The 10,379-nt window shown below is 41.2% G+C and overlaps 1 protein-coding gene across 6 annotated transcripts in view; it reads right to left on the minus strand.

Annotated features, from left to right (window-relative positions):
• Nucleotides 1-10,379, minus strand: part of NRG1 (neuregulin 1) — a 45,465-nt gene that overhangs the window by 32,642 nt on the left and 2,444 nt on the right. For 4 of the 6 annotated variants that reach the window (XM_017735412.1, XM_017735409.1, XM_017735408.1 and 1 more), the window contains exons 2-3: nucleotides 9,764-9,770; nucleotides 2,891-3,020 (exon numbers count right to left, since the gene is read on the minus strand). In XM_017735412.1, the coding sequence (XP_017590901.1) occupies nucleotides 2,891-2,931 (41 nt within the window). In that variant the 5' untranslated portion in view covers nucleotides 2,932-3,020; nucleotides 9,764-9,770. Of the gene's footprint in view, nucleotides 1-2,890; nucleotides 3,021-9,763; nucleotides 9,771-10,379 lie in introns of those variants that run through there. The other 2 variants (XM_008634563.2, XM_017735405.1) reach the window with 2 other exon arrangements.

Here is a 10,379-nt window from a genome sequence, read left to right on the forward strand (position 1 = left end):
GCTAGGATTTTTGGTATTAATTTTGCATTTATTGAAAACTTTTTGTCTTCAATGAACTCGGGGACACATTTCCAACTGAACAGAACGACCTAGGAATCTCAGTCTCATAGGAAGCCAGTAACATCCAGGCTTCCTAAGTCTATGAAGTTTTCAAAATGTGACTCATGTTCCTATGAAGCTTCTGAAAATTTTATACACTAGTTTATTTAAGTAGTCTCAAAGCTTCCTATTTAATCTGTTCTATTTTGAGACTTTGTTTTGCTTGGTCTTGGGCCTTAATTAAAATACATGTGGGGAACATATATGCTACCATAGATGTAGCTGTACAATGCTTTACTAAGTCTTCATACACTTCTCGAGCATTTCACATGGTTACCTCTTGAAAGCAGAGTATTTTCTTGAAGTTCACATCAGTATCTGTAAGAGCAAGATCTGATCCTGTCCAGATGATTACTATATATTTTATAATATACATTTTTTAAAAATACATAGCCAGATTTTAACCGAAGATGAATTTAGGATTTTTTTTTTTTTTAAACAGAATAGGGGATTTACAAAACCCGAGATATTACTTGGAAATTTCCATGGTTGTTTTGAATCTGAGTCATGTTTTTTTGGTTAGGGATAAAACCAATTTAGAACGATATGGCTTATGATTTAGAAATTTTGTTTTTGCTCTCAACAGATGGACCATATGGAAAAATGTGAACTTGCTACTGAGGCAGAAATATGAAGAGCAAGTACCATATTTCAAGCATTCTGTTTCCAGAAGCATGTTCTGGGAGTAGATTTATTTTCTTAGAACAATGAAGACAATGTGTAGTGGTTAAATACTTATTTTAATTAACTGGAATGGCAGAATAAAAAGTGGACATCTTTATTTTTAAAGAAGTAAGAGGAAAACTGTATTTTGTCGCTTCAATTTCCCAGTACACCCACTTTCAAGTACTCACTTCTATTTCTTATGTAGCTGTATTGCATCCAGTTTTACTACACAACATAAAATTTTGGTGCTGGCAAGTATTAGAGGGCATAGCAAATGCCCCTGCAAAATAGTGGTGGCCCTGACTGTTCCCAGGGTAAGAATCCTTCTCTGCTGCGTCATTGTAAATGAGATTCACCCTGTCTAACTTTACAGCTCTGATGCTTTTTCCAAATAGGTCTTGGACCACCCAGGCAGAGGCACATCTGCCAAATCTGGGAATTGCCTTTTCCTTGAAATCCAGCCCCAGAATTAAAGATTATTTCTTGTCTACAACAGGGAAAAACAGCCCCCACTTTATTCAAGATTTTTTATTAAAAAATTATCCAGTCTGTAACATCATCAAAGAACATACACAGATGTCTGAACTAAAATAAAGAAGTCCCCCTGCCAATGAAGATGGGATACCTCTGAAACTAACAAGACAATATTAATGATTAGCAAGTCAGCTCTATGCTCAGCTTTACCATTCACTGGAGTTTTCTGAATGGGATTGGATAGGAAGTTGAAACACATAAGCTCTTGTACGTGCTCTGGAGAGTCATAGCAAACTGCTCATCTTGAATGCTGGCTTACAACAACCATGTAAATTTAACACAAATCTTTCTTTCTCTTTCTCAAAAAAGAATCCAACCCACAGCATATGTAACTTTTCCATATTCACTTTAGCTAAAAATGATCCTAGAAGTCAATGGAATATTCATGGCTTTCAGCAGCACAGCAATCCATGAAAATCCAAAGCAAAACAAATCCCATGATGTGCAGGTAACATCTTTCTACAAAAAAAGAGAAAACTTACAGGTAAACAGAACACTGTGAGGTTTGGTGGGGCTTTTTGATGGCTTTTGTTTGTTTGTTTTCCTTTAAAAAAAAAAAAACAAAACCCAAAAAACCAAAGACAAGCAGTCAATTTCTTCCTGGCCTCAACAAAAGCATCACAGACCTTCACCTAACACACCTACCAAAGTTATCTCTACAATTAGTGTTTTTCCATTTTTAGTCCTAGTAGACTTTAAAAATTATGCAGTTAACAGCAGATGATGGTCTTCACTGACCACCATCTCTTTGTCTGAAAAACAGCAATATCCACACAAAAATGCACCCTTTTCACTCAGCCCTCTTAAGTACCAAGGATGTTTCCCAAGGTTTAAATGCTGAGTTTCCTCTCAAGCTAGTGAGAAGCAGTCCCTATGACTAGTTAATCTTCAGTGGTAAATGCTACATGACATGCTCCCACACAGGAGGTAAATTTCGGTGCTGTGGCTCTTCATGGATGTTCTCTGATGCAAGGGACTATTGCAGCAGTCCAATACAGCACAGCCAGGACCTGAAAAAGGTGCACAAGCACCCCCCTAAACTAAACTCATATGACTTCATGAATCAAGATCCGCACACAAAATAGTAACCTCCACCATGACCATGACATTCATTGTTTTTTTTATGCAATTAAATGCAACAACAGTTGTGAATCTTGTCTCACCAGAAAACTGCTTGGTTACCACACAAGACAATTAAAATAACAGTTTCTCCTGTACAAAATGTAATACTCAATGCAATTTTCCACACCCTTTTTTTTTGCCTTTCCTCTTCTTTTCTAAATGCAGAATACGTAGTTTACAGTTTCATTATTTCTAAGGTAAGGCTGAAGTTGTGTTACTTTGTGCCATATAAACACCAGTGGAAGATACTGTGCCACTATCACACAGAAATATTTCCCAGTTAGCCTCTGCTATGCCTCATATGCCTCTGTAGAACACAGAGGTCATTGTCAGCATTCTTTCCATGTCCACAGGGTTAAAAAATGAAGAAATGCAAGTTCAGAAGAAGATATTTTCAGGTGCTCCTTAAAGAAAAAACCATTTGTGAAACCTGATGTCTCCAACGAAAGAAGCAAATAGGATTTCTTACCTGCAGAGGTATCTTGGGGGGTTTGGGAGGTCTTTAACCATGTAACACTCTCCCCCATTTACACAGAAGGCTTTCTGCTTTATGTCACATTTTGTGAGATGACTTGTCCCAGTTGTAGATGTGGAAGTGGCTGGAAAAGATAAGAATGAAAATACAGATCAGAGGCTGTTTTTCTTTCTGACTGGTAAGTATACTTGTATGTGAGGGAAGAAGTAGGGCTAGGGAGGATCTGGCAAGTCCTTTGAGCTCTCTATCTGCTGCTACCACAAGCACTAATTACTTGACCCTGTATTTTGTTGATTGCCACAGGGAGTGGAGTTTAAATACATACCTCAGAGATACACAACCCCACACTTGGCCTGGGAGGAAGTGAGGGTTTTCCTAGCCCTGTCCATCGAGTGGCCTTAAATGTTTTGCAAGATTCATATATGTTTCATTAAAAATGTGTAATTTATGTGCAGTAACTTACACTGCATTAATTGCATTCAAGTGATTTTGGGGTGTGAGAGTCATTACAGATTGCTGACATAGTGTCCAATAAAATAAGGTCCTGGGTGATATTTCCTTCTGGTATTGCCTTGAAACAGGTATTTTTCAGTAAAGCATAACCAGAGGCTCTGTGCTTATTCAAGACCTCAGTACAGCCACTTCCTTCTCCCCGAGGAGAGGGTGAATGGCTGAATGCTGAGTGTCTCTTTCCTTGCTCAAACGAGAGCTGTGGCTACCCTGGTTTGACGATGTAGGAGGAAGAGAATGGGGAGGTTGGAGGTTTTGCTCCTTCCTGTGCATGTACAATTGCCACCATTGTATCCACAGGAATCTTTGATCCAGAGGCCAGCCTAGCACCTCCTGCAGCTGGGCTCATCTGCATGAGATGAGCATAAGGTTTGGGGCCACCAATGCTGCTAGACACCATTAGGTGTCCAAATTCCTATAAAATGGAAGTTATCAGCCTGATGACAGTGTTTCTTAGCTTACTCCCTGCTGCATTTAGGGAATACCTAGAGAAAGCAGGAGCCCTGTTTAGTTAGCAACCTTCAGGGAGGCTGCCAGGGAAGGATAAATAATCACAGTCTTAGGACTTGCCAAGGCAGTTTCTGTCAAGGATATGCTTTTCACTGCTCACAGAAGCAACTCAACTTATGCCCCCAATGAGTGGGATAAGCCCCTTTGGTGGTGACTGTCTGCCCACACTGACTGCAGGTGAAGCTTAAACTCTTGACAATATGCCCAAAGACTTTAAATGGCTAAAACTAACTGAAGTGATCACCTGCAAACTGTAAAAAGTGGTGGAAATTCTTGCATGATATTTGTTTATCTCTAGAGACACAGAAGTTGGTAATTTTGTTATTGTGATCAAAAAATCCCAATATTTTTGTTTCTGAAAGACAGTTTGTACCCTGAGGTGAAACAATGCTATTACCTATTGACTGATTTCACTGGAGTTGACTAGAAAGCTGCAAACACCTACAGTAAAGTTGTCTGATATTTGAAGCCTTTTCTAGCACAAAGGCACCCAAGGGACATGCTTATAATAGGCGATGTGTGACATTCTACCATTTCCTGGACACACTGAATCTGAAGAAAACATGGTTTTAGCAGATTGACTATGAACAAATACCACTTACACATTTTGAACTGTAGTATGATATAGTCCCTGCCACATTTCATTTTTATGCATTTCCCATTATCTTCCAGGTAAATGCATTTTTAGCACTCAGCACCTGGGAAAGTGCACCACCTTGGCTTCTTTCTCTTTCTTGCATGCTGCCTTGCTTGTATGGGATGGTCTCCTCTAACAGGCCAGGAAAAACCCTCTTGTGACCTCTTCCAAAACTGAAACTCCCTCCTGCTTCTCACTTGCATCTAGCCATTGTGTTACATCTCCACAGATCCTGATCTTGACTGGGGCCTCTAAGTGTTAATGAAATGCAAACATGGAGTACAGATTCCTCTTAACACATTCCTTTCTCCTGGCCCCTCAAAGCATGATTTATAACCTCTCAGACCAGGATAAATTTAATTTTTGTCTAGGGGCAGGAAAAGGGGTCATGTTTTAAGGCCTACAGACTGCCATCCGCTCAGCAGTGAAGGGTCCTCTATGTTTGATGTCAGAGGCTTGACCACCATCCTTGAGGATCTCTCCTCCTTTAGGATGGGGAGATTTGTCTTGTAGAAGAGCCTTTCCTTCTCTGCTGGTTTGAAAGGGGTCTGGATTATTATCCTAAAGGAGATGCCTGACATGACAGGCTATGTCATACCAAGTTCTAGGATGTAACAAATGTGGGTGAACAAATTTTGTCTGTGTAGTAATGCATGCTTTGAAGCTTTTTTGAGTCTCAACAGGCAAACTCAATATTAAGCTTATCACTGCTGATAACCTATGCACCCTTTAATAAAGTTAAAGGACACACTTCAAGCTGTGAGCCAAATACTCTGAGGATGTCTTCAAGCTCAGAAAACCGGTGCATTAATTTGCGAGGGGGAAAAAAACAATATTGTCTGCAACGCTTTTGAAAACAGAACTCCACCACTTCGCTACTCTGCTGGCTAATGTAATGTTTTAAATTGAAAAATGAAGGTAGATACAGTAACAAGTGGACTTGTAGCTATCTGTAATTGTTTCCATAATCTCGCTTACTTGATTTTTCTTTAAGCAGAAGCTCAATCAAAACCGGAACACCATGGAGTTTCAAAGTTAACAGTCATTTCCCAGCTGGTGTAAGTGAGATTTGGACAGAAGCAATTGCTCTGAACTGACTACTAGAGATGGGAATAATCTGCAGCTCTCAGAGAAATCTCATGAGGCAAAGGCTTCACACATATTTGTGATGAGTATCTTTACCCTTGTTTTGAGCATCACTGTTGTATAAATCTTGCACAAGAATTTTCTCTGCATTACTGATCTGCTGGCATCATAGTCCCTGTCTGCCTGAGCTTTGTAATGGGTTAAGGGGAGGAAAAAAGTCTCCAGGGAATTAGTTCTGATGTTAATTTTTCTTCGCAAAGTATGCATAGTTTTTATGGCTTACGGCCAGCATTCAGTGTATGCACTGTAAGCCTGCTTTGCCAATTAAATACAAGAAACACTAACTACGGTTTTGGGTTTCACTTAAAGCCACATAATGGAAGAAATATGGTGTTTGGGAGCAGGTGTTCATCAGAGTCCATTTCATACAGTCCATAACTAGCCCCAAAATATGGCCTTTCCATACATCTCTAGCAGACGTGGTCTTGGAAGATGTTTAATGGGAATGACCAGCAGTGATGAGGTAAAGCACACAGCTGTAGAACATGTATCTGTACATTGTTACTTCTTCACCTAGTCAAAATTTGTATCTCCTTTTTTTTACATAATGTTTTCTTCAGCTAGACAAGCACAAGAGAGAAAAGCTGTTTTGTTCTAGAGTCCTATACCAAACACTTAGCTTACCACAAGGACTAAATTACACACATTACAGGTAAATCACAATTTGAAAATATCACACGAGAGAATACCTGAAAACACTGCGTAGTCTACTTTCCCCTCTCCCTTCCTTGAAGGCAGAAACACCATATTTTAAAAAGCAACTGCAGGCAGTGTGAACAAGGTCACTACTAGTAATGCAAATATTCACATGGCACTAAAAAACAATGAGATCGGTTCCCATCAACAGGAATTGCCTAAAGACATTAACAAGAAGAAAAACAGACGCTATTCCATTATACAAAAACAGTTCTCTAAAAGGTGAATTACTGCTGTAAAACTACCTCAGGTTCATTTCATGTCAAGCAGACAAAACTTCATGTAATTCTGTTCTTACCTGGAGAATCTCTGACCCTTTTTTCCTGGTCTGAAACAGAAAAATGCATTCTCTTTCTGTCTCTTGCTTTCCAAAAAACCCTCTGATGTTTAGTGGCTACAGCACCAAGACTCCCAGACCCTGCACAGATGAGACAGTCCACTGAGAGGAGTCCTAAGGGATCTCAGGCTTAATTCAGACTAAGAGGGAAGAGCTTTGCAACCTAAACAGAATAGTATCCATGCCTCTTTGAATTGAGTTTCTGCAAAGCTGCTGTAAAATCAGAGGACACACTCAAAGTCGTGCAAGGTGGCTAGTGAGATGCTTATGACTCGATGGAGACAAAGTGGCAGCTGCAGCACAATGGAAGGTCTGCCATTCTCATGGCAAGGCCATTTACTGAGGTAAATATGCCACCTTATGGGACTGCAGATGGACACCTTTCCTTTTGTGAAGCTGTGGCTCATGCCAATGGAGAGAAAGGGACCTGCATGGGGTGAAGGATGGACTGAGGGAGAGAAGGAGGTGATGAGAGAGTGCACACAAGCAAGCTTTGGGGTGATAGAGTTTCTGCTCCCAGTTGAAAGCCAGCTTTACTAACTCATATTCCAACACTTGTAGCTCATTCACTTCTTCGAAAGCACAGTCCAGTTCCCTCTTGACTTGCTAATGTGCACAGCCCTGATCTATAGGGTAGGGTGATTTTCTGTGTAACCTTGGCTGTAGCATTTAATTCCTCTGTATCTCCATGAAACCGCCTACATTTTCTTCCCACTGAGTATTGAGCTTCTTCAACTCACTCTGACTTCCCTGATGAATCCAACTTGCAAAGTACTTACAGTACAGAAAACCTTGGCATTTCTGTACTGCACTGAATGAGGAAAGTTGCTGGTTCCAGTGTAACTGTGGGCAGCAGAAACTATATGTGTACTTTCAAGGAGAACAGAAGCCAAAACCTGAGAGCAATCAAAAATTAGCCCCTTTCTGAAGAGACAAGAATTTCCATTTTACCAGGTGTGTAAAAAGATGTATTTTATACAGTCCTTCATACTTAATTGTTCCAGACCTGGAACTGGATTCATGTAGCTATGAACATGCCAAAGGTTTGAAAAAACTACCAACACCAACGAACAAACACCAGAGGAAAAAACCTCCAAAACAACCAAGTCTCTATATGAGGCATTTACAGTCTATTTCACGGGGCTGCTCAGAATTTTTCACATTGTTTTTGTGATTTAATACCCAAAACTAGCTGCTCAGTCCAGTTAAAATTTTTTTCAGCCTCTCTCTTCGCAAATAACATGCAGTGTAACAGATTCCTGGGACTTCCACAGGAGAGGAGGATCTGTTCAGCCAGCAGCTGGAATTGAGTGCTTACAAGTTAGTGGAATGGTTCTCCGGCCCTAAGACAGTGGTTTCTCACTTTGGCACTATCTCTAGGAAGATCAGGGCCAGCAAGAAGGAAACAGGAAATTGCCAGGTCTGCAAGATAGAAACTTCAGGAAAGATTGAGAGCACATAAACTTTTGCTGAACCAAGGCGGCATGTCTGTCTTCCCCCTATGACACGGACTCAGCAGTGGCTTCCTTCCACAAATCCAACCTTAGCAAAGCAAAGTAAAAAAAATAAAAAAAAAAGAAGAAAAACAAAGCACAGACGCTTCAGCTTGCTGCACCACCCGATCACTTCCTCCCCGATAGGCCAACAGACTGACCCAGTTGGCAGGCGCATGACTGTGAGACCTGCACAGCATCTGGCTCACCACAGAGGGTCAAGAGGTGACACATGCTAAACACTGCTGATCAAGAAGATTTTTTGTTTGTGTCATTTAACTTCGAGATGGTAGAAAGGATGGGCACAGACACACAAAGTTCACAGGTTGTTAGTGAGGAAATGCAATTACTGCTTGCAAAAGTTTTCAGAACAAGGGTGGAAAACACAGGCTGTGGAAAAATGCTAGTGAATGAAAAGACCTGGTTGAAACTGGGCTTTGAGACAAGGCATACTTTTTCACTGCCATGAAAAATGTCAGCTTTCACTTGACGGTGGTGTGATAAGCAAAAGGTCTGTAAGACCCTTTAGAAAACATTCCCCACTTGGTGAAGGGAGACTTGAATGGCAAAACACAAGGCAGTGACAGACCAGAGCATCCCAAGAGGAAAAATGTGTGTGTGGTAGGAAGGGACAGAAGGAAAAGAAAAGAAAGGAGGTGCAGAGGAAATATGCATAGATTGAACCAGTGCAGGAAAAACAGGTCGAAGCTCAGGAATGCTAAACTGACAGCCAGACAAGGAAGTTCTTTTACTGTTGAGAGACAACTTTGCAAATGCCAGGAATGGGTGGGAGGGTCTGAAAATGTAGAGACCTTAGATTAAAGTAGACAGCAGACAAGGAGCTGAACACAAATGTCATGATACAATGAATGTTCTCCAGTGTGGGGTCCTTTGCTGTACTGGAGAACATCCCATCATGCAGAAAAACCTGAGTGGCCAAATAAACTGTTGGAAAGGATTCCTGGCTCATCTTGTTTTGGAGGCCACAAGGCCTCTTCTCCATGCTTGCTGTGCAGCAAGGCAAGGTACAAAACTCATTGGGCTGGAAGTTTGTAATGGGCTGAGCCCATGCTAAACAACACATGATACATCTGTTAGGGGGTGCTTCATCATGTGTGTCTTACTCCTGTATCTTCCACAGAGCTCTGAAAGGTCTCTTCAGGCTGCTGTCCACCAAGGCAGGTGCAGAGGAGGCTGTCAAAACTGAAAAGGACACTTAGGGTGGAGGTGAAGCTTCACAAAGCAAGAGCTGCCTGGATAGTCCAGTTCCTGCCCTGTTAGTCCTGATCCCAAGGGAACCATTGCATTCAGAAGAGAAAACAGCTGTTGGACAGGTGAGAAGCCATCTCCTGCTGAGTGCCAAGGCACAGATTCCAATCTCAGGAAAACCAACTGCACCAAATCACTGAGCAGGTCATGCTTTCCCATTGTTATGACCCTGTCTAATCAATGAGAAAGGTGCTGTTGCAATCATCTGCAGCTTCACTGCAGCCTGGAGAGGTTACTGATGGGATCTACATGGAAATCAAACTGCTGGCAGGAGGACTGGACTCAAGACAGTGAAGACGAGAACTTGGGCTCTTTTCTCAAATTCCAAACATCCCTATTCTGCAAGGCAGAGTGGGGAGCATCCTAATCCAAACAGCATCATTTCTGTATAGAGCAAACCACCATACGAGGTGGTTTTAACTCAAGATGACTTTTCACTTAAAAAGTGGGGAAAAAGAACTTTGACAGAATTGAAAGAACAAACACACAAAGACTATGAAGATTATGAAGACAGATTGCTGTCCTTCAAGAAAATGTCCAGAGGGAACCTGAACACTATCTTGAGGCCCTGCCAGCTACCCAAATCCAACTGCAGATTTGGTATGGCAGCAAGCTCCCTGAGAAATCAGACAGCAAGTACAGCTGTACTAACACTGCTTTCCCTGCCTCAGGATGCAAAATCTGGGTTTTTTTCCCTATTTCAGTCCACATATGATCCTTTCTCTGAGGGTTGATCATTTAGCTCACTTGTGCTGTAACCAACATTCAATTACTAAAATAAATAATGATAGGAAATCTAGGTCTGATTAGCTGCAGTTAGATTCAGCTCAGGTAGCAGTGCCGTCTTACTACCCCTGAAAGTTACTGTGGTAGAGGATTGTATTA

Source organism: Corvus brachyrhynchos, unplaced genomic scaffold (assembly GCF_000691975.1).
Source record: "Corvus brachyrhynchos isolate BGI_N302 unplaced genomic scaffold, ASM69197v1 scaffold22, whole genome shotgun sequence".
In the NCBI taxonomy this organism is placed as follows: Eukaryota; Metazoa; Chordata; class Aves; order Passeriformes; family Corvidae; genus Corvus; species Corvus brachyrhynchos.